General features: G+C 46.6%; 1 protein-coding gene across 3 annotated transcripts in view; it reads left to right on the forward strand.

Annotated features, from left to right (window-relative positions):
- Positions 1-6,933: 6,933 nt before the first annotated feature.
- Positions 6,934-24,795, forward strand: part of Tfap-2 (transcription factor AP-2) — a 225,496-nt gene continuing 207,634 nt past the window's right edge. For all 3 annotated transcript variants that reach the window (XM_076820675.1, XM_076820676.1, XM_076820677.1), the window contains exons 1-2: positions 6,934-7,292; positions 8,889-9,080. Coding sequence is in view for 1 of the 3 variants with exons in the window: in XM_076820677.1 (XP_076676792.1) it covers positions 9,045-9,080 (36 nt within the window). In the remaining 2 variants the exon portion in view is untranslated. The remainder of the gene's footprint in view (positions 7,293-8,888; positions 9,081-24,795) is intronic.

Here is a 24,795-nt window from a genome sequence, read left to right on the forward strand (position 1 = left end):
CGAAACGGAACAAGCTTTTAGCATGCACCTCGCGTATGTCCCATAGAAATTCCAATCCAGAGGAGGGAGGGCGGGATGTCCGGATCGTGTTCGCGCTGTGGGTGCACCGGCGAAGGCTCAATAAGGACGGAACCAATGTTTTATCGCGAATTAAGAGCTGCTGCCGGTGCATCCAGCGATCGTTTCGTCGTCGCTGGAATTCGTGCAACAGGATGGGTCCACCGGCCACCGAGCTCACGCTCGAACGCTACTCGATCACGCTACACGCCACGGGCTGAACGCGGCTCGGCCGGGGCGCAACGGGTACGCCACGCCACCGGATTCTGCCCTGAAATTGGAGAGGAATTGACACGCGCTTATTAGAATCACGGTAATGACGCGAACGTGCGCAGAAGAAGGAAGGGCCAGGTTCCTTTTCTGCGTGGTGTAAAGAGCAGGGTGCAACGGTCGTGTGCCGTTTTCAAACGCTACTGGATCACGCCACGCTGCGGGCAATTCGGCGGGGCCACGTAGAGCAGGTAGAACGTCGCTCATAGTGGGACGAAAGGCTTGGCATACTGTTATTAGAATCGCGATATACCGATAGCGGGGCGTAGGTACCTAGTTGCACGTCTTTCCGTGCTCCACTTTGCAAGATGGACGCTAATTCCGAAACGCCTCGGTCAACCGAGGATCCAGACGCTGCGAGAAAGTTCCCGTTTGGACTCGGGCGGGATTATTACGGTGAAACGGTGCAGGATAATTTAGAGTGGTACTGCTTGGACGCCAGTTCCGTCAGATTTAATTCCATGCAAATTTGCGAAGGCTTTATTCATATTCAAGATGTGGTTGCTAATAGTGGGATATGTAATAGCGGCGATCTCTTTTAAACTGAGCAACATTCATTCCTGTCATCTTTCCGTAAACTTGAACTTAAGGGGATACATAGGGTGGAGTGGGGCTAAAAGTCCGGCGTTTTTAGTCCTCGATGCAAAATCTCACAACAAAAAATAACACTATTAACCAACAACTTTGTAAAAGTAAAGCATAATAGTTGTAGCTTATACAAAGTAGAAGCGTAGTATACAGTGTAGATATAACACTGCATATCTCTAGATTGTTATTACTAAATTCTACGTTCGTTTATATAAAAAACGGGACTTTCAGACTGACCCTACCCTACGTTTCGCCGCGGCGGAAATGCATAATTTTAGGATTTTTTTTAGGGGTTTTATTAAAAAAAAAATAAAACAAAATACTTATTACACATGATTTAGTAATCCGCCGCGATTAAACGTATGCAACCTCTTAAACCCATGGAAGGTATACGGATGCGTACATTTAAGTGCTTCATTCTGCTCTGAATAAATTGTATTGGGTGCAAACGCTACGGTAAAGTATCCTCCAATTTGTTCGTCGGTGAAACAAATCTGCAGTAATATCGCGTTCGATATTCCGCGGGTGCAGCGACCCCCCTCGCTCAGAAATATTGCGGAGCTTCAAAGGGCGGTAAACCCCGTTCGGATTCAAAGTAGAAGTAAGAAATCGCATTTCAAAAGAACCCACGGAGTCCAGACGTTAGGTAAGCCGACAATTTGCATGCTATTACCGTGAGGCGTTTGTGGCTCGTAGCCGGGGCGTTTTACCGCGGCAACAGGGACTTGTTTATTGTAATTACGAAAGTTTGGCTTCCAGCTCCTACCCCCGGTCTTTGTCTACCGCGAAACCTCAACGAACGGTGGCCAGAAAAAAGTTGCGGATATTTGATGGAATAAATTGAAATTACTCGGCTCCATTTATCCCGTTGCTGTCGTATTTGCCCGTATAAATATAAACAACGCGCAGAAAATTAAGACAAGCTCTACAGTTGTAGTTCGCGAGACGCTGGTGGACATTGCTGTTCAAATAAATTTTTAAACCAATGCATAATTTATGCCTAGCACATTATAACTTACTGTTATCGCTGCATCAGGACTTACTCAGCCGCGAACAGGTTATGTTAAAACATTTCGCTGCTGGTGTACATTTTAACAAAACGTGCGCGTTGATAATAGAGTACCCTTGCACTTCCCGTAGAGTTGTTCCAAGACAGGATTGATTCTCGTTCACTTTCCCTTGAACGAAAAAGACATCTCACGAGTGAAAAGAGGAAGGCTTACAGAATCGGCCCCGTGTAACAATACGATGCAGTGTACCCAGAACCTATTCGTGGGCGTAATCCTCGCAGCAGTCTAGAGTGGTACGTATTCGCAGGGAAGAACGTTTGAAAGGACCAAATTTGCCACGCGCTTAAGTCAACAAGCTCTTCACCGCCCGCGGACGAGGAAGGAAAAAAAGGTAGGGGAGGCTATTCAACGGGCTTTCAAGATGCACGAATGTTTTTAGAGAAATCAGCTCCAGATACGCACATTTTTACTGATCGTGGGCCGCTGGTAGCACCTGACAGCCCCGAGCTGTTCGTGAAACGTGAAAGGATAAGCGGAGGACGCGTCGCTTTTGCGGTCCTCGTGATCAATAGGGGATCAGTATCGATCTTAGAGTATCTGTTTATACCAAGCGGAGGGATGATCCGGGGATCTATTGATTCTGTCGTCCCGTCGATCGGGTTCTCCTTTCACGTATAAAGATGCTTACGTAAAAAAATTGCTATCGAATCGGGCAAGAGTCTCGGGTGAAAAGGGAATCACGTCAAATTGAATTTGTTACAGTGGTGGGCGTAATACTGTGTATACAAAAGTAGGTACGAACGGTGTCCTGTTACACAATTTTATTATACGTTACCTTGGCTTGCCCATTGCGGTCAGACATCATTTTTTAACAGTCGTTTAAAATTGATTAAGCCTTTTTCACTTACTGTCGATGTAGATAGGCAGCGAGTGACATTTAATTTGTTAATCGTTTCGGCAAATCAATGCGAGAGCATCGGGCCGTGAATTTATTTGGGACGAAGGAAGGGTATTACGAGGTAATCAAGTTGGCGCACGTTTTGGGCATGTCTATTAGAATTTAGCGGAGTTATAGACACATCATTCAAGTTGCTGCGACGCGGAAACCACTTAGAGAGGAGCGAAGTTAGGTCATCGCTTCGGATTATTAGGTAATTAGGGTAAGATGGTCTCCGTGACCATCTCTGGATGATGGAAGGGCCACGGTATATGCACGGGACTACCTACCGATAGATAAACACATGGGCAGATTACACAGCGCTCTCGGCTCTTGCATGGATATATGCAATTTAACTAGTAATTTCCAACTTACACCGGCTTAACTTTGGGCGTAATGATGTGGTAGTTAAATTGCATTACACGAGCGAGTTATGGCGTTATAATGTGATGTGCTCCGGGAACAAAGTGGATTATAGTAGATTTCTTAGCGAGTAACTTCTCGGTTAGCTGCTGAAGCTTCGTTACAGGAAGGATTCTGTCTTTGATCGTACGCAACCGTTCAACGAGGCAGACTAACTCCTTAATAAATAGCCCCTCGTGAATAGTAAATGCTTACGGGAGAAAATTAAATTGGGAAAGAAAGTTTGTCAATTATTCAATTCTATGATGCCCCTTTCCATTCAATTTTATAAGCGAGAACCCTATTTCCTTACTTCTGGTGTCGATTTCCCGGAAGCTGGTTTATCGATTCGACAGAAGGACGTGTACGCTGTAATAACGACATTCAGTTTGCGTTGGGCGTTAATTGATGGTTTAAAACGAGTAACAGGCTGGCCAACAGGCGTTCAATGATAGGTAGATACCGGGCGACGATGAAGAGTTGAATCCCACACCTTTAAGTAGCATCCTCGAGGAAGAGTTTACGCATCGAGTTGCGTTGTCCATTGTTAGCGTCGCGCGACTGTGCTCGAGATATCGGATATCTCTGGTATCGCAGCAACCCAGCGCGGACTCGATTTGACCCGTTCGATGCATCCGACCCTAGTCGCGTTCGAGTCCAATCGGTGGGTCTCGTTAATTGTGCAACGTCGGCCCCGTTGTTTGTCGATCTTGCATTTCTCGCTTCTTTCTCCATGGGCGATTCACGAACCACCGTGCATAGCCCGGAGGTTCGCATCAGGTTGTTCCTGGGCGCTAATATAACGCTGGTACTCCTTCCTCCTCGATCGAGTCACGACTTAACATAGGCGTGGTACGGCGCTCTCCAGCAAGAAGATGGACGGTTTGACCTCTCCCGCGAGTTTAGAGTTCGATCACGGAAGCTGGCCAGGCTGTGACGGTGTATCGCTGCTCCCTCGTGAAAATAACTGTTTCGATATCGAGCCGGGGAAAGTATAACAGAAGATTGCGTGCCACGGACAATGCCTGTGCCGTGCACGCGCGTAAAGAATGAAGTATGCAAAGAAGAAGTCGGTAAATTTTGACCGCGTCGATTTTTTCCCGTACAGCGTGAGATATAGTTGTGAGAAACGGAGTGGCCATTCATAGCGCTCTGAAACGCTGAAGGTCAGCTAATAAGTGTCTTAAGCAGAAAAGCGTTGCTCCGAGGACGAGGAACACAGATCTTCCATCGAGGAATAAGAAGGGCACCATTCTTCAGGACTATCGAATTCGAGATTCATTGTGACGGTGAAGAGAAAAGGAGGGTCATAGGTAGTAGACTAGACTGAGAGCGCGTATGAAACGGGAAAAATGTCGGGAGAAGGGGGTAGGGCCAGGAGACCGGGGATGGAGGAAACCAGAAGAAAGCGAACAGCGGCGGCGTGAAAAGCTGCCGAAATCTCCAGAGGGGAAACAGAAGCCGTTTCTTGGCGTGCTGGTGGAAGCCTCTTCTTCACTCCACCTCCAGCGGTCTCTCCTCCTTCAGCCATTCACCCTTGCCGAGATCTTTCTCTCCTTCTTGGGGGTAAAAGTAAGGGTGGGACTGGCAGCAGTGGTGTACGAAGTAAGGGGCTGCAGCGTGGTAGCCCTAGTTCGCTGGGAAATGGGGTGGTGGTGGGTTGTACGGAGTCAGGGTACGTACAGTAGTGGTGTAGTAGTCGCTCGACGGGAGGGGTGATGGCGGTGAAGGAAGGGGCATCGATTGGTCATGCGCAGACAGTGCTAAGCACTCGTTCTTTTCGTGTTACTCTGTATAAATGTATTGGCGGCACACGGTTACACGGCTCGCGCTCGCTTTTGGGGGTGTGGAGGGGTGTGGTGCGCGAAATTCAACCCTCTGTCCTCCTCAGACGCACGTACACCCGCTGATCACGTACTCGATCTTCCACTTTCGCTGACTTTCGATCTCTTTTCCATCTTCTCTACCGCACAATCACCACCGGCGTGAAACCTCGATATACTTGCATCGGTGGTAGTAGCCGATACAGTGCGTGTCATTTCTACTTTTGCGTACATTCCCCTCGGTTACTCTAGATACAGTATCATGTTTGTCGAAAAACCCTAACGCACAGTGGGAGAATGCTCTTTTTGAACAGAGCTACTGCTTGGTCAAATGGATTTGAAATCCCCAAGAAAATTATTTCGACATTTTGCCCTTGAAGGCCTCATCCTTCCTAAACAATTTACAACAAATAGTGACTAAAAATTCAAAAAACTGAATAAGCTATGAAGGAGAATTTTAATTGCGACAACATCGGCACGTAATAAGTTTCTGTGGCCACTTTGTGTTTGCTAGAGGCAACGCAAGTTCGCAGAGGCACATGTAACTCTTCCCAAAGGTATTTTGGCTGCTACGAACCGCTCAGCTCAGAGAGCACCCATCGTGGGCCCATTACACTCTGCGCGAGGGGTAGCATCGAATCGACCTCGCTGGCTATGCGCGAAACATTTTAATCCCCGCTCAGCGGCAAATTATAGCGGATCGGTATAGCGAACAAATGCCAATTAATTTGTCTCGCAAGCGGGCCATGTTATCCCGCGCGGAGCACTAGCGTGGAACCACTTTTTCGTGGGCGACGAGGGTTCCGGGTCCCCTTAAACGAAGCGCGCTCGTGTAGGTTATATCGCATCCGCGTGCTTGGGTTAGGCTAGGTTATCCCCGCCGGCGGGCGCGTACAGCAGGGAGGTCGCGCAGGGTCCGTCATGTGACTGGAGGCGGAGGCACCACACCCCCGTGGGGTGCAGCGAGCAGAGGGAGGTCGGTGGTGGACGCACCGCAGGTGCGGGCGGGCGTAGTGACGGGGCGGCGGGGGGGGGGGCGAAAGGGAGGATGAGGAGGTAGGGAGCATGGTTCGCGGAGGGTGGTTGTCGAGAAGGGCAGGGGGGCGCCGCGGCGCCTCTCTCGCCTCGAGCGCAGTGCGACGTCGCGACGCGCCACGTGCGGTGGTAACACACATCAGGGGAGGTACAACCTACAAAAATCACTTTCTTCCTTCCTTCATCGCGCTACCCGTGGCGCTGGTCGCCGTTTTCATCCTCGTCCTCGTGGCCGGCGTCCCCGTCGTCGTGCTCCGAGGCTCACTCCTGGCACTTTTCAAAGATTCCGCGTCTTGCCACCGGTCACCTTCCAAGTGTGTGTGCTTGTGTCAGGGAGAGAGGGAAGCGGGGGGAGGGAGGGGGGTGGGGACGAAGGAGGGAAGGGAAGAGGCACCGCCGAAGGACGGGGGGGCATTATATCGCAGGAGGAAAGGCGTTAGTCGGCGAGAGGGGAGGCGTGTAAAAGAAAGGGCAAGAAGGGGATCGGGAAGTCGAGGAGAAAGAGAGGAGGACGCGGGTTGCATTTCGAATTAGCCGCCGCTAATCTACCAGGAAGATTGGGTTACCAGGTTCGCCGGGTTTCGCGTACGTGAGTAAAGGCGCGCGCGCGCGCGTGCCAGTGCTCGCGAGGACAAGAGGGCAACGGAGGGCAGCATCGTTTCCCCCTGAAGCGTCAGCCTGACGGATCCCGTGCCGGCTCGTTTTCGCTCCCCGCGATCATAGTTACGCGCGAAGCCCGGCTCGAAATATTTCAAAATCGCCGCGACTTATTGCAACGCGAGCGCTACCAATCGCGGTGACCACGGAACGTGTCGCGACGCGTCGCGGCGCGCGCGCTTCCCCTTGTGTGTTCCGCAAGCAGTCGAGACGCGGTGGATGGTCGCGAGGCCACGAACACGAGTGAGGGACCATGGCTCGCGATTCCGTAGTCGTGTTTACGCGGTTTTAAGCCCAACTACGTGCTCGCCGCGAGAACGTATCGGGTGACATTCTATCGTACCCGTTCGCCCAGTCATTCCCGTGTGCCGTTCGTTTTGTTTTCGCGTTCAAGAGACGGACGTCTCCGGAGCACCGACGCCGCTGTGACTCTGTGGACTTTGCATCCTTTCGCTCGCGAATCTTCTAGTGCTCGCGCCTAAAAGGATCAACATCGCTTCGAAGACGCTTGTGGTGAGTAACATGCGTTCCTGCCGGGTACCTTCGCATTCCCCGCGAGTTATGTTACGCGACCAGTGACATGTAGAGGTTATGTCAATGCATCGACAGACTTCGCGCCTTTTCCGCGCGTCGTATTTTGAAACGCTCGTAGTCCGCTTTGAAGCAGTGATGGAAGCGTGTCGAGACGTGATAGAGTCAACTAGATTTTCAAGTTATCTCAATAGTTAACTCCCTTTCACGAGGAAAATTACCGATCTTAACTTGCCACTCGCAATGCTTATCTAGGTACGTATGCTTTTTATGCTGTACTATTTTTGTAACGCTAGGTATTAATTCTTGCAATGTATCAGCGTCGATATTGCGTTCTGTCTTCGTCGTAACTTCTCGAGCTTCTTGCGTTTATCATCCTAAATCAGAGAAGAAACGATAGAAACGTTTAATACATTATCTATGCTAGATGTTATTGACAAATTGGAGTAGCAATCGAGAAGAAGCAACAACGTCAATTATCCCTGTTACATTGGGTATTGCGATACGAGTATAAGTGTAAGCTTCATTCCTGAAACTTCTTAGTATTTAAACATTCTATTATCCTAACAGAGCGTGTCTTCTTGCAACTAGCAAAATTACTTCTGGAAACTTGAGTAATTTCGCTCAGTCAGATGTGTCCAAAGCTTATGCAGCTTTTCGTTATTTCGCGAGTGTCGTGTTATCTAAAAGTTCCCTTATCCGAATAATTATGCCTCGTTAGTTGGAATAAGGGCGGTTCTACTCTAACGCTGAAACAGTTTAATGATGAAAAGCATCGCGATGACGACGGGCGCCGCGCACTGGACAGCTCCGAATATCTTTTCGTTTTGTGAAAGTACAATTAAAAAGCGGCCGTGCCACCTCGGGGAGCCGTATTTAACTTTGCTTAACTAAGTTCTCGATCCGTTGACGGAACGCCCGAGGGACGCTCGAAACGACGACAGAGTGTAATTCATATTTCTTTTTTCTCCGACCTTCGGTTCTCGTGCTTGCCGTGCTCTGTGCCTCTCTTGACCATTGGCGACGATCCCCGTTCCGTATAGATTTTCCTTCGTCACCCTTGCCCCACGTTGAACGTTCAAAAGTTTTGTTTGGATCGCTCGGACGCGCGCATGGAAAAACATTTGCCCCCCTCCGCGAATCAATGGTACATACTATTGAAACGTTTCATTTGGAGTGATTGTAGAACCACCGACCGATATTTAGAAATTGTTTTCGATGCTGTGGAAATTGATTTCTGTAAAATCAATTTTCATGCACAATTGAGGAGAGCCGAGGCAATATTTGGTTAGAGAGTGGCCACGCGGCGGAATCATTATTTTATTCAAATAATATAATGACTTCTGTTTTGCTGGCCAATTATATAAAAATACTCACGGCGATCTCTCAAAACCCGTAGCGATCGTAGCCAGACAGAGCGTCCGAGTATGATGATCGAACCGTAGAAAATATCTAAGTTATCAGGCAAACTGCTGAGAGTATTACTGGTTCACATTGCGGAAAGGTTAATGGGCTGTGCATCGTATTAAAGGATTTCGTTGCTCCGCTCCGTCTGAAAGCTGGCTTCAAATGTTACAGAAGGTTTTCCACGCTGTCAAAGTGACCGACGGAAAATGCCGCCAGCCGATCGTCTTGGGACGTGAGTGAGAAGTCGGATATTGATAAAGTACCGACCGGCGACGGGTTCCGAGGGTCCGCAACACTTTCACAGCCACGGAGGACAGTGACAACAACATGTCTTACCTCGCCCTGGACTCCAACGCCTGGCAGGTAAGTGTTAAATTCACTTTTCTCTGCCTTCTCCTCGAGAAGGGTATCGGGACGCTACGTGGTAACCCAGAGGTAACAGAGTTTTAGCTGGAAAATGCTTTGAACGGATTGAGACTTGAAAAGGTATAATTTACTAATAAAGAGAATAATCACGATAATCACGTAATGTATTGTTCGTTCATATTCAGCCGCTCGGTAGCGTTTTTACCGCGGAATAACGCGCATTCAGATATAAATGAAAGAGTAATTCGCGTTCGCACAATTGCAGCCACTCCATAATTGCTCTATTACTTCTGAACATTTTGTATATTGTATGTTTACAGCGGAGAGTGTACGGCGTGTTTGAACATCTGAATTAATTTCACTCTCTCCGCTCGCGTTGCAAAATACGTGCGCAGGGCAATGTTTCGCAAGCGGTTTGGATAAAAGTTCATTGAAATGATACGCGAATGCGATCAGAGATACAGAAAGGCATAATTTTTATGGCGAGAAAAAGAGTCACGTATGAACCCGTGACTAGCCGTTTCTGTAAGGGATGATAATTTACAGAGTATGTAAATGCTTGTTGGCTAACAGTTTTCGCATTCTATTGAATCTTCACGAGTTTAAGGATGTATCGGACGTACAATACTAGAGAAAAGTATATGAAACTTGAAATACATGAATATTTACGTCTTAGGCATAGTAAATCTAGATGTAAAGACCTCGAACGACAGTTGGGGTCTTATTTTTACTCCCAGGAAGGTATTTTTCACTTTACAAATGCTTTCTCAAGTATTATTTGTTATACTTTTAGCAGAGAAAATGCCCTGAATTTGCAATTTTCTCAAGTTATAATTTATTTCTTTAAAACGGTGTAGCGAAAACAATTGAAATTTGGCAAATATTTTCACCTACCCGTATGCTACATGCAAAAAAAAAATGAAAACATTGGTACTATTTCTTCAACATTTTTCCAGCTGTTTTATCTGTCAAAGTCGTCTCTTTCTATAAGAGTATGTGTAAAATCAGTGAGAATTAAAATCGTTATAACTCAGCAATTATTTAGTGAATTCGGTTAAATTTTTTGGAGCACATGAGGAAGGTTAGAAAGAACAATCTCACAAATTTTCATCAACTTGGAGCATTTTGAACATAGGTCCAATACATCCTTAAAGGATTTTCAAGTAGTAGTACGAGATGTCTGTTTTGAGACTACCCTCTGAAAATATTGCCCAGTCTCTGCGTGGCGCGATTGAGATAGAACGTTAAATAGCACAGATAAGCAGACTAAAAGAGGTTCATATAATACGCTATTGTTGTGCGATAGAATTCGATAGAACTGGTAATACACGTAATTTTCTCAGACAATGCAGGTATAAACTATCCAATGAGCTGCAATACGGTCAGATTTCAATCTGAAGCTGTTCACGAGATATTACATTAACTACGCGCATTGCCGTTATTAAATCGCCTTCCATCAGCGCGTAATGTATACGTATAGTCGTGATATCGATCAAAAACATCAGCTTTTACTGTACATTAAATACGAGTAATTATGATTAAATTGCGCGTAAGTTCTATCATAAACTCGTAGAAGTTGCGATTCGGCATTCCAGTGCTGCGGTTCTTCGTTATGGGAGTCTTCATAGTATCCGGGATATCGGTGAAATCATGATTAATTATCGGAGCAATCAAAGCTGCCTTTCTTCGAGACAGAAATCCTTGTCATCGATTTATAGAAATCTCCTCATACGCCGTTAAGCTACGAAAGTTCCAAGTGTTTGCACTGAATAGTACAGGAATAAAGTAGAACTAGGCCAAAGTAAAAACACGCTCGGTCGAAAGGAAATAAAATTCGTTCGGCTTTATTTCGAGCATCGCTCAGAGCGAAATTTCCAGGATCGTCACTCGCGTGCCCCAATTTCGCGCGATTACCATAGAGATCTCTTAGCCGAACGAAACAGACCGGTGCAGCCTCTCACCTCGGGCATTCCTAATATACGTCGTAGATCATCGGGGACAGATCAATCTTCCTTCTGCGATCGCGCGACGATCGCCGCCGGTTTCCTCCTCATTCATGAAACGGCCGATCAGGCGTTTCAGATACGTATCAGGCCACGGCAGCCTGACATGCCTCTTTGCCCCTTAATTCTCCGGCGTGGTTGCAGTCATTACCCCGGCAAATTAGCGACGCTCGATTCGCGCCCAGACGTTTCGTATGCAACGAAGGGGAAACGCGATTACGCCTGCGTAACGTTAAAAAACGACGCCTCGGGGCCTGGCGAGCGTGGGCTAGGTAATGCTCGGCGCGAAATCGCGAGGCTCGGGGGATTGTCTTTTAGGGGTAGCAGATTCAAGCTCGCCGCGAAACGAGAACAGGAGTCGCGTTTCTTTAGCCTCTCAGCGACGGGGAGCGCGACTCACTGCTTGGTCAGTAACTGCTTCTCATCAAGACTCGTCTCTTGATAAGAAAAGTTCGTGTTAGTAAACTACTTAATGCGAAGTCACAATTGATAGCTTCCTTAAGAAAGGTCATCGACATTCCCCGCTTTTCAAACACCTCCAGCTGCAGATCCCTAGATATCGAGGTGTCCCCATAGAAATTTATCGCACACGTCACATTTCACACTTCCTGTCGCGGCAAAAACTTAATAAGGCTACGGGGGATGTCTAAAAAGCGGTCGTTCGTATGGCGAGAAACATTGGCGGTCGCCGAGACATATTCGACACAGTATGGCGCGTATCAGGATTCCCCTACGGTGGCCACGGAAATCACATAGTGGCGGCAGGAAATGTAAGACCTCAACCATAGCCGGTAACGGAAACAAGCTTAGGCAGACTCGGCCCATATCGAATTATACTGTTAGAGAACTTCAACTAGCTTTGCCCAGGTTACCTAAAAGACAGTAGTTTTGGGCGGTGTAAGCATCCCTTCCGGGTCCATGGGATACGCGAAGTTAGAATTCGTCTTTTGATGTTACGCTTCAATTCACACGGGCAGCGATATCTCATTCCATTTCCTCCTGCAGTCCAGAATCTGGCTGCAATATATTCAGAATTTTTACACTCCCGGATTGTTTGCAAACAACGGCGCTTCGAAATTTTTTAAATCGAAACAAGAGTACCGTACAGTTGGCTGTACCAATCGTTTGAACCGTTCCATTGCAGAAATAAATAAATTATTTCCCGCAATGTATCCAATAAATCGGAAGAAAATCCGATTCTCATCGAGGATAAATTGATAATGGACAGTACGTTCGTAGTCCCCCATAGTAGTAACTCAAAAGAGTACCCACTGCGAAATGCAGTAATTAAATTTATTGCGCTTTATGCAGTTACCATATTTTCGCATTATGTAATGAATTTTTGAAGGCGCGGCAAAGTCCGTTCAGCTTTGAGATCACATGCAAATAACTGGGACAGCGATCGGACATGAAAAGCTATGAAAAAAAGGTACAAAAACAGAGAGAAGGGAGGCAAGAATCGATAGAGATCGAGATCGAGTACGAGAGGGAGAAAGAGTGTATTTGCACATTTTCCAATAAAGTACTGTGCGGGCGCGTGGCAAAGGCGAGTGGCGGGTTGTGTCTTTGCTTGAAATAACAGGGGGTTGCACCGTACGTAGAATTAATACTTCGCTACCACGTGTCGGATTTGTTGCTCGCTCTCTCCGTCTTTCGAGCTTCTCACCGCCTATTCCTCTCCTCGTTCTGTTTGCCCGTTCTCTGCTGCTCGTCCTTGCTCCGTACTTCCTGGCTGAATGGACGTAAACGATAGGAAAGCCACGAAACCGCGCACTGTCCCCTGAATAACGGGCGCCCGTAATATTTCATCGACGGGGTGGTGCACGCGTGCACGCACGTGCATTCGTACACGCATGTGCTCTCGCTCGGGCCCCGAAGAGTTAAGACTCTCTCGACCACGCTTTCGTGTTCCCCGCATATTTGTCTTCGCCATCCACTCGACTTTCGCGCTCGTGTTCGCGCGTTAAGTCGCCGAATCGTGTCGCGGGGGGGCAGAGATGCGTGCTTGGGGTTCGATTAAGTGAACAACGGCCGCTCGAGTTTTACGATTTCCTTAGAAACCCTTCGACGGTGTCGCAGCTTCCATATAAATCGTGGCTCGGCATTGATAAAGCTTGAATTATCCGCGGTGTCGTTTTAATTCCTTTACTGTTTGCCTCCTTTTTCGTAAATGTGCAGCTGATAGGATAGGATGGCTGAGGCGCAGCGGGGGTGTGTCAAGTTTTCAGGGATGCGTACTTTTGTCATCGTGCGCTGGAAAGAATTCGGAGTTTTAATACGCGAGATAACGAGTATTCGACTTTCGGGGAACTGTTCGCACCACAAGCACCCTTAACGGAAGTGTAATTATACCGGTTTGTCTTTGGGGTTCGACGGTCGATTACTTCGATTATTTGTCGCTCCACCTTAGCCTAATGCGTGATTCACTGCTTTGCATGGTGAACGAGGCAGGAACAGTTGGTGGCTACATCAAAAACCCGGCGCACTTCAAAGTTGCTCGATCTGTGGAGCAGCTCGTAAGGTACCGCGTGGAGGGTCGGCGGTGGCGGGCAGGGAGGTTCGTTTGCGCGGGCAAGCGAAGTAATGGAGGGTAAGAAAGAAGAGGAAGGGTGAACGAAAAATAAATGATACCCGAATTAGCGTAATCGTGTGATGGTTTCACGAGGGAGATCCTCTCGCATCGAAGGGGTATCACGCGGGGGGGAGGGGGGCAAGAAATTGAATTTCGATTTCATTCTGGCGTTTGACGTTCGCCGCCGCGCGCTCGTTCGGAGATTCGTAGATTGTGCAATTGCCAAAACTTTCGGCGAGAAAGCTTATGCCATCTGCGATGCATTCAGATGCGAGAAATCTCTGCGACATTGAATAGAGGATTGTAGTTTCTGCCTGAAGCAAAGAAGCATCGGCGTTAATATCTCTACGAACATTCTTCCTTCGTTGCTTCTAAAATTTGAGAAATATGTAGGATTGAAATTAGAAACACCCTTCCTACCCAGATACACTGTCATACGATTTTCAAGCTGATTGCCACTTTTTTCTTCGACCTCCGTAACGTTGTGTAAATGCTACGTTGGATTCATGGTCGAAACTGAAAAATCGGAACGGATTTGCCTGTCAACAATCGGCCGGAACGCCATTGAAATAATTATTCTTTATCCCCCGCGAATGTAGCGCGACCAGAGAGACACGGTGTACGCTAAGCTCGCTTTGTTAGCGTTTCAAACTTCGGCGCAGAGCGAAACAGGATTTCTCTAAAACATAGGTGGCTGATGTTCAGTAATTACAGTTCCACGGGCGAGTCACGTACGCAGCATGCCGCACGCAAAGGGTTGAATAAAAGATGATGAGCTGATGTTGGCCGAGCCGCGGCGATGCCAAACATCCGCGATACCCTCCCCCTTGAAAACGTTGGTTAACCCAGTGACAATGCGGAGAGCGAGGTCCATTGTCACCCCCATCGGGCACAAAGGGTTGTGGCACTTTGTCCCTGCGCGCTTATATGCAGCGGGCATGTCACGAGACACATTCCTGTATAATGCAGAAGGCAAATTCAGTTCTGCGTGTCTCACGGCGTTGCAGTTCTGTCCCCGTAAGGGAAAACTTTCGCGACTTTCGGTTTGAGGCGCGAGGCACGAAGAAACCCAGTAAACGTGAATAAACGAAGGATGAGACCGAATTAAAATGTGGATCAGGAAAGAAGCGCGAGAACCGCGGGAATTAGTTGAAAATTTTCAATCCTGTTTACGAGGTGGAACGATCTAGCACAAGGTTTAAATCGAGGCTTGCTCGTAAAGCACCTTCCGCGGCTCTCAGGGCGGAAACTTTTCAACTGATAGATAAGACAAATGAGCGGAGCTGCGGCTGAAAAAAAAAACTTGCAGTCGACGAGGCACGAAAGGAATTTCACGGTCGATTAAAGCGTCGAAGGAAATTCAAAAAAAGAGAAAGAAGCCGGCAGGTGTCACGTACCTTCCGCAATAATAATTTTTCTAGACCGTTTTCATTTGGCACGGACGTCAGACGCGACGCGCCGTGATCAGTCAAGCGACGTCGGCTTGTGTTTTAGTCTTTAACCCGTTCTGCTTCCAGTAATTAAGACTGGAGCATGAAAAAAGGAGAGAAAAAGAGGGAACGCGGAGGGGACCGGGGCGAGAGAGAGAGAGAGAGGGGGAGGAGGAGGGAGCGGAACGTAACGACGGGGGGAGAAGAGCAGAAATAGAAGAGCGGGTGGGTTGTAGGTGGTGTATAGGGTGGTTGGGGATAAAGGTGGGGCATCGAAGAGAAAGAAGGAGAGATAGAAAGGGAGAAGGTGAACGTCGAGGCAGCAAGGAGGGAGGGTAGGTTGGCTGTACGATGACATGCTCCTTTGTTCTGCCCTTTTGCGGAAGACACCGTAGCGAGTAGCATTTGCAAGCACAAAGAGAAGTAATGACTAGTCCAGTGTTCAACTAATATTTGCTTCCAACTTTTCCCGAGATTTTTTCTCCGAGGATGCTTCCCTTTGTCATCCGTGAGAGCCGGTAGACACGACGTTGACGACGTTGGCCCGGTTCGACTTGTCAGAAAAGTGCTCGGGCTCGTAGAAGGGTGGTATCCACATCGTCGCAGAGGAGTCAGGCTTAAGATGGCTGGTGTCACCGTCTGTTGTCGTCTTATGCGCGACGGAACAAAGGATCGTACCTTTGCTAGCCGTAGGTTGGCCCAGTGCTCTGTCTTTCTTTTGCATATCTGAGAGACGTCACGTACTACACACGACTCTTTCGTTTACATTCGCCTCCGCTTCATTCGTCTTCTGCCTTTCTGCTCTCAGGACTAAAGAAACATCGCACCCTCCCCCCCCCCCCTCTATGAGGATTCGTCGCAATTCGTTCCTTATTCTTTCCAGTGCTAATTTCTTTCATTCCAAACAGCTTTGAAACGTTTTAAAGGAACTTCAGATTTAAGGGTAGTTTGGGACGAGGAAGGTTTTTTTTCCAGATTCTCAGAAGTTCGAAAGGGAACGGAATATTATTTATCCTTTCGCCTGGCATCGCGGGGAACATTTTTCGCTATGTGCAGTGACCTTTTTGCGTCTCTCGCAAGCACGAGCTCGCAAACTATGCGTTAGCAGAAGGGTGACCATCGAATCCACCCTATATCTAGTTTAGTGGTCCTGGTTTTTCGAGGGTGGTAGTTGCTGGTCGCGATGGTGGTGGTGAAATCGAGTTAGCCAAATTAACCATGAAATAGACTCCCTCCGCCCTAGTGTCTGTCTATCTCGTCAGCCGTTCGTGTCGTTCGCATCGTTCCACGACCACTAACCAAAGCTAACCAGTCCCGCAGGGCTTTTTAGGGCCACTGCACGCAAAATTGAAGTATCGGGACTAAAGGAAACGTAGGCAAAGTTCCACCTAGCGTACGTCGCTGCCTTAGATTATCAGCGTGTCTGTTGATGACAGATCATTAGGATTCAACAACAAAATATATTTAATTATGTATTTTTGGTGTGCTGAGTTTAGTAGAATTTTTTCTCCGTGCAATTGGTACCTAAATAGGATAACTATTGCATTTGTTAGTAGAAAATCCTATAATCTCTTAGCCAGTAGGTCTACTTTTTACAATGTTTATTTTTATCTGTCATTATTTTATCCTTTAATGGAGACTTTTGGTAGAATATATTAACTGTACTATATGACCACAATTTGTAGATAAAAGTTCAATTTTAATAAAGAGCCTCAGTAGAACAGCTCAAAGTTTATAAAAATAATTGTAGATCAAAGTACTTCTTTGGCTGTAATAATTCAGTACAGGGTCTAGAATCGCAGACTACTTTCATTAGTAGTGTTCTGTTGCCCCCAAAGGAATCTTCAAACCTTGCTTAATTATTTTCGCAAACATTAATTAGACGTTAGTTAAATCTTAACTATTTTATGTCTTCGACCCCCCATTAACAAAGTCCAACCTATGTAGTTCAATAACCCACGCGAGCATCTCTCTGGCTTGATTCATGGGCACGATGATCCCATTGACAAATAAGAAGGACGCGGGTCGGCCTTTTTCTCATTAGCGGCACTTTGAACTAACCCGCCCACGTTATGACAAACTAGATTAATTTTCTGTCCAAAAGGGACCGCCTTCTTGATCGTTTGTTACGAAATTTCAACTGTCAGAAATCGCTTCATCCCTAACAAAATTGTTCGCACGATTTACAGCGATTCGACCCCTTTTTTTTTCTGCGGCCCGATTTTTACGAGAACAGAGTCGAGTTTTTTTGTCGACGATCCTGATTGTTTTAACTCAACACGGTGCGCGGATGAAAACCTGACCATAAATTCTCTGCGAATGTTTGCCGTCCACAATTTTCATCCTCAAATTACGCGCTTCAGCCGAAAGTCAACATTTACAACTCAATCTCTATTAAATACAAGTCCTGTGTTTTAGAAGTCACCCAATAGAAGATAATTGCAACATACGTGGTATGGATTGTCTCTTAGGATATCAGATTAACCGCGCCGAGACATTCTTCGAAGCTCTGGTATCGTGGATCTCGCTTCCATAGCTGATACAAAAGTACCTACCTACGTATCGACATTTGCCACACGTGCGAGGGAGTAATAATACTTTCAGGATATCTCCATTCGCCGCGACACGTTTTAAATCATTTGGTCGCACAGGTGTTTCAGCCCTTTGTGCCTGTGCTCCCAATAACTTTAATTAACTTCGGGGGTCCTCGTCGACACTTCGACGTAACTGTAACATAGGCGCGTGTACGCCCAGAGAAGACCCGCGTACAGGCATCGAGTAATCCCCGTAGCGATACCAAAGTCAGGCCAGAGGGGTCCCTGTAAAAGTGGGCCCGCGGAGAGGAGGTGGACGTTTTCATTGTAAAAATCGAGATCCGGTTAAAAATATTCAAAGGTGGGAGCGATGGCCGTAGAGAGGGGTTTATAACTCACGTCAGGCAGGTAATTAGCCGCTTTTGCCCAGCTGTAATGGACCCGCTAAGGCACTAAGCGAGACCCTTAACTTATTTAAATGAACCGGTAACCCATGTCCATGTCCAACGTGAGCCAGACACGAGGCAATATAGAAAAACCATTTATAAGGGCACTATTCCGGATGCCTAAGACGGTGCTCGCTGCTTTTCGTTTTGCTACAGTTTCGACTTCGCAGCCATCAGGCGATCTATTTTTTCGTGTCGACAGGTACGCAACACCGTGTGCAACGCGGCCCCTGTTCAGTTCGGCTTTGCACCCGACGATCTTAGCAGCAGTTTCACTTGCATTAAAACGACCCTAATGGTCTTCGACACAGTTCAATCTTTAACGGATGAATTGTACCGCGTGTGGAGCATCTACTGTTCCGACATTTCTTTGGCTGTGTTCTCGGATGTTATTGGTATTTCGCTTTAATGTATTCCGAGATGATCGAGGATAGAGCGATTACTTCGGCATGTCTTAATTATCCTGCAGACGATAAAATCTTAATGAATGTGCTAATTATATTGCGCACGATACATATGGAAGTCCTGGAACCCCAGTGGGCTTTTTAACATGTTTGTATCTTACGGTAGATTGAGAAATTATTGAAGATGTTCCGTTTATCTGCAGCTTCTTTAAATTATCTTGGGATCTCGGGTAAATCATTCATGTTGCTACGGTAAGTATACATAGATCGAGAAATTGTGAAACATCTTAGTATGCTGAAGGGACTTTGTGTTGATACAAACTTTAATACAACATCGGAAATCTTAAAGATGAATTTTAGTAGTTCTTCGGTTCTGGGGTCTGCTTTGGCATTTTTCAGTGTGAATTTAATATTCGAGCCTAGCTTTGAAATGATTGTTGGTACATATACTATGTATTGTCTTTGTGGAAGAAGTTGGAAGCGTTAGCTCGCGAGTGCCTCATCATTTAAACGGCAGAACCGTACATTGATTTGTTTTCGAAGGAATTTAGGGACGTGTCCAAAGGGCGAATATTGATTTTATGTTCGGCTGTAAAAGTGTGATTTGAATTTTGATTGCGGGATGGGAGAGATCGCGTAACAGGATAGTGCACGCTTTGCCAGACGCACAAGAGCCCTTCAACCGACGCTTACTCGACTGGAAAATTGAAGGAATACACTTTTAAAGTGCTGAACTTGAGGACCTCCTGACCGAATGGAGCTTACGCCTAAAAGGGAAAACTGTGCTCCTTTCAATCGACGAAATCGTTTTTGATCGCGTGATCGGGCAGGGAAGAGTGTTTATCCTAAAAAAATCTTGGAGCTTCAGTCATTTTCAATCACCACTAGGTGGAAATAAAAGAGACAATAACTTGCTGTATATTTATTGTCGAAGGGGTCGATACGTTTTCGTACGCTGTGCGAGACATCATTATGTAAATAACAGTTTCTCTCGTCACGTTAATTATAGTAACGTTAGCCCATTCTCGGTGGTTCTTCCAGTTCCGTTGCCTGATTTGATATTCAAAGTGTTTTATTTTATACACGTCTGATACGAGAATGAAAAAGAAGGAGGCCGTCACGACGTAGGCGTTTTTCTAGGTGAATCATCTCGGTTTGATTACGATCTTCAGCGGGGCATAATTCGATAATGATACGAGGGCACAGATTTTATCATAAAAGCATGCTAATTTCGCTTTTGTTGTACCCCGAGATGCCTATAATCTGTGGGAACGTAAAAATAGAGATTAAAATATCATCATAGATCTCTTTTATTATCGTGAACCGAGTCTCTAGTTTTCGTTTGTCAACTAACACCATGTAATGATACATCGCTTAAATTTTCTCACCACTCCTTTGGTAATTATCGTCGGATTATAATGAGGGTTTCTTTCGCGAGTGCAGGCTTGCAGTTCTGAATAAATTACGGAAAAAGACAGCAAAAATGGTAACAGGTCGCCGTATGTATTCAAACAGATTGTTTAGAGTTAATTGTTATCTCACTCTGCGCTACCATGTTCTTCCTTGATGTGAGCTGCGATTCGTTAAGATGCATCTGCACGAAGAGCTAATGCAAATCATTTCGCTAAAGTTCGCCACGTTTATGCGCGTTGCAATATCCTTAATCAAATTCTCTTAAACCCTATCACCTTTTCATCTAACAACCACACCTACTGCAATTTTAAAGTACTCCATGTCACTCACCATCCCAGGCAATTATAAAAACTTGATCACCGCTTGCTCCCCAAAGCATGTACCAAATCCCTACGAAATTCCCATCTGGAATAGCCCGGCGAAATATCGTTAAACAACCCCGTAACACGGACGAACTAGCTGTTAACGCGATCACGCTCGATTCGATGGGTGCACACCCATCTAACGACGCCTACAAACACCTCTCCCTCCCCCGAAGCACCCCGGTCCTTGGCCGTTTTTTCCGTGGCATCGGCTGCGTCCACTTCCTCTCTCCCGTTCCCCTCTCCTCTCCTTTTGGCTCTCTTAATATCTCGTGGCTCCAATTAGTTCTGAACGTCGGACCGTCCGATTGTCCGTCCAGTCTATCCCCGTGTCTGTCCATCCATTCGTCGGTCCGTCCCGTCCGTCTGTCCGTGGTGCATGCCGTTTGCGCCGCGCGTTTCTGCGTTCCTCTGGTTCGTTGCCTCGGCTCGTTCGTATCCCTCAGCTTCATTAAGAAACGGTAATGCGTTTTGTTTCTCTTTTGACGCTCTCCTCTCCCGAAGGGGAACGAGCTAGGGACTCTTTTAATAATCCCGCAGCACGTTCAGAGATTTATTATTTTCGGGCTACGTTGCTGGATAAGTCCATATGGCTGACGGTCTCTCTTGCCACCCCTCCCTTCACCTATCCTCTTCCGTCCAACGGCCATCGGAGACTTTGTCGTTTTTGCCCCGGCTCTTTTTTTTCTCCCGTCTCCGCACCGCCGGGTGGACCGGCCGGTTCGCGAACTTCTGTACAGGGTGACCTAATAAAGCGCGACGCAGCCTCCAGAGGCCCCTTTCCGGGGCGTCGCGGCGATATCCTCCTGGCCGAGCACGAGGTGCCGGCGAAGAGCTGGCTCGCCGGCGAACAATCGATCCGGGAGGGGGAAAGTTTAAATTGGTGGAACCGAGGAGAGTACTCGTTGAATTCCGTGGCTTCTTGTAAATGAAAGTTTCGGGATTAATGGCCCCCAGAGATGACGATCTTAAGCGATTTCAGGTCTCTTTCAGGATTATATCTCGGTAGTTGAGCGGACAAGTATAGCAGAGCGACGGACGGGCGCTCTTCGTCGCACCGATGTATTTCACGAGGCGGAGCACAGTTCAACCTGCCATAAATTCTAGCTAGTTTAGCGCCAACATTATTTACGATTGCTCGGATAGAGCAAGTGAATTCCTAGGCTAATTATTCTTCTTCGTAATGATCCGATGGGAGAAACGAAAACAGACTTCTTCAGAGGCTTATTCGTACGAGATTATTGTCTTCGCATCTTCAAATTATGCGTTCTAACTTATTAGAAAAATTCATGTAACTGGACTATTGTTTTCTATGATCTAAGAGAAGTATCTATTCTTTATTTCGTATTTGTAATAGAGTTGCGTTGCATCGGCGCCGATGATAAGAGAAACAAATATCCAAGGTGAATTATGCAATCTCTTCGTAGTCGGATGGCCGAGCAAGCTTTCTTCCAGATAGGCTGGTCAGCAGCGAAGGAAACGGAAATAGAAATTGCACACGCAGCCGCGAACGGTCGTTCTGGCCGTGGCGGCTCGATCGAGTCAGAAGATGCTCCTCTGGTTTGGTTATAATTCTTAGAGGACGTGTAGCTATAAGCATACTCCGGTCCTTTGATTTAACGAGGTGTGGTGTCGGTTATACTATAAACGGTACATCGGAGCGCCTATAAACCAAACGGGCGAGTCTGTAAATTAGGAACTGGGACCTCTCGCAGGAAGCCCCTAAAAATACAATTAACGAGTCGTTTAGCGGATATACCTGGTGTAGCTCGCTATTCCCGAAGATGGGTCAGCAACGATGCAAACCGATCGATGCTGATTTCCCTTTGATACTCTTTGTAAGACACCTAAGAGCACAGTAGTATGCTTCTTTCAGTAACAAGTGTTCAAAAGGTATTCATTGAAATTGAATGTTAAGTAAATTACCAAAATTTTATCACTCCCTTTGTTTTCCTGTAACAATTGAATGTGAAAATTTTGGGAAGTGAAATACGAGTGCCCAGTGATCTTCAATATCTGTGTCAATGAATTTCTCAAGAAATCGAGGCGGAGCATTCGGACCTAGATTCTAATCAAAGGAAATTTGTAGAAATTGAACACGATCGTTCGCGAGTAATTTCTTCAATGACAACATCCCCCCCAGTAAATTACGGCTCGCTTAGTTTAATATTGTGCCCGTAGTCCAGCCAGTGAATATAATCCACGATAAATCACGTAGAGAATCCGTGGCTTAATGAGTTTTTAGTGGCGGGTTTCATCGTCCCGTGATTCATTTTGTTTTTTAATCAATTCATTAACGCTGCGCTCGGATAACCTTTCGACTCGGTCCGCTACCGCTCTCGAATCCGTTCCAATATTCGACCGACTTACATTTTCATCAAAGCAAGCCCCCACCTACCTGCCCCTCTCCCGAGTAATTTCGATGCTTTCAATTAATTCTGATGCCTTCAATAATGGCCAGCCGGTTTATCGTCGTTACAGTATTTCCTCGGCGATGCGGAACGTAATCAACAATGGCAAAGTTAGAAAAGCAATTCATTCTGTACCCACTGATGTTTATTTACCAGACGTCGACGGGCGTAAAAAGAGGCAATCACGGGCAGGAATTGCGCCGATCGTGATTCGCCGTCCAACGAAATTAATCGGGAATTAAACGATCGTAATATTTCCCCATAATGTTCTTTCGCGATTTTTGTCCCGCGTGCGCGTAGGTATTTTCATTGTCAACGTTAATGGATTTAATCGCGACGCGGACGCTGCAAACGAATGTTTACCAATAACTTGGATTACTGCCGGGATGTTTTTTATAATGCGATCATACGTGCACATAATTCAGCCTGATTTCTTTGTGATAATTCTACAGAAAGGAGCACGCGATAAATTCATGGTTTCGTAGATTTAAAGGAATATATAGAAAAACTGCACCCCTGTAGCAGTTAAGGAAGAATGCGTTTCGCAGAATGTTTTATCGCGTAGAATAGGGAGGATGTAATTATTCATCCGACGCTTTAGGTTATTACGCACATGCTTGTAAATGCACACCCTGAAAAGCGCTGCCGTGTAAAGCCGTGCCACGTGTAAAACGGTAAACCGCGTATCGCGGCAGTTAACAAAAGTGGAATACCCGGCAGAAATCGAAACAGGGAGAAATGTAGCAGCCGGTTTCAAAGAGCCGAGACTTGTACACACGCCGCGGACGTATTGTACGAAACAAAGGGCGTCCCGCAAGACACGGGGAATTCTGGAATTCAAAGTGGCGAGAAAAGGGTCTGCTAACGACTGCGTTCTGCAAACAGTCAAATATTAATGCGCCAAATACCGCGGCGGCAAATGTTACCCGCTTCTGTATTAATATTATTTAATATCTGTGCTACGCTCGTGCGTTGCAAACAGGCTACAAGGGGTGGGGGGTGATTAAGAAGCGGATAAAACAGTGGGAGGGCGGCGAGGAAATTCGTAACGAGGCGCACGGTGGAGCCATAGTTTCATGCGCGTTACGGTCAGAAATACGAGGAAGTAAGAGACTGGCGGCTGGAACGGGGTAGAAGGGGAGAAAGAGAAGCTGAAGAAGGTGTCGGTGCTGAAGCCCTGCGGGATACGACCCCCGTGGTGAGCACACGACTCCCGAAAGAGCCTCCGTTTGGGAATCGCGGCTGCTCGTCCAACGAAGTCAACCTGTCGACCGTTTCCTCTCGGTGGAGTCGGTGGCCGAAATTGATGAAGAATGCCCCTCGGAACGAGATTATAGATTACCACCATTATTAGCCACCGATACATCACTTCCGCCGGAGTCTCCGGCTCGCCTGTCACCGACGAACATTGGGTTGATTAATAAACAACTCTGTTGGAATGTTAACAAAACGGTCGCTTGTACCGCGTTTATCCGAGTAGCGTGACCAGTGACCGGTGGGTAATTCTGTCTTTTATTTCAGCAGTTATCTTTCGAATCACTTGTTGATCTTGGTGTCAGAATTTTGTTTTTCAAAATCCAAACAAATTTATCATTTGATTAAGTATTTACAGTTTTATTGTGTTTGATATCTAGTAGGATGGGTAGACATGCATTGCGGACGCGTTTCTCTTTGAAAATAACTCATGGATTTACCTAACAGGTATCGACGATGAAATTTCTTCGTTCGCTATTACGATCGGAGCGAAATCGAACCGTTAAGATCGAAGATAACGCGGGCTGATAGCGATAAATCATAGCGATCGGTAATTATTGTCTAGTGTAAATAATTGCAATTACTGGGCTGACTGATTTATGTTTGCATTAACCCGTGCAAACTGGTTAAACACGCGTACACTCGCGGGATTCATATAAGAACGTTACACCTGGACTTTGATTAACACTCAGCGAGTGTTAGTAACATGTATTTTCAAAAGTGACCCTATTCGATGTTCAAAGATGCCGTCTGATTAATACCGATCTCCTCAACGTCCACTTATTCGCCGTAAAGTCCATACTATAATCAATATTCCAACTCTCAGCAAAGGCTGCTTTCTTCCTCTTTTCTTCCCCCTCCGCAAGAATCTTTGTATTTCAAA

This window comes from Andrena cerasifolii, chromosome 9 (assembly GCF_050908995.1).
Source record: "Andrena cerasifolii isolate SP2316 chromosome 9, iyAndCera1_principal, whole genome shotgun sequence".
Lineage (NCBI taxonomy): Eukaryota > Metazoa > Arthropoda > Insecta > Hymenoptera > Andrenidae > Andrena > Andrena cerasifolii.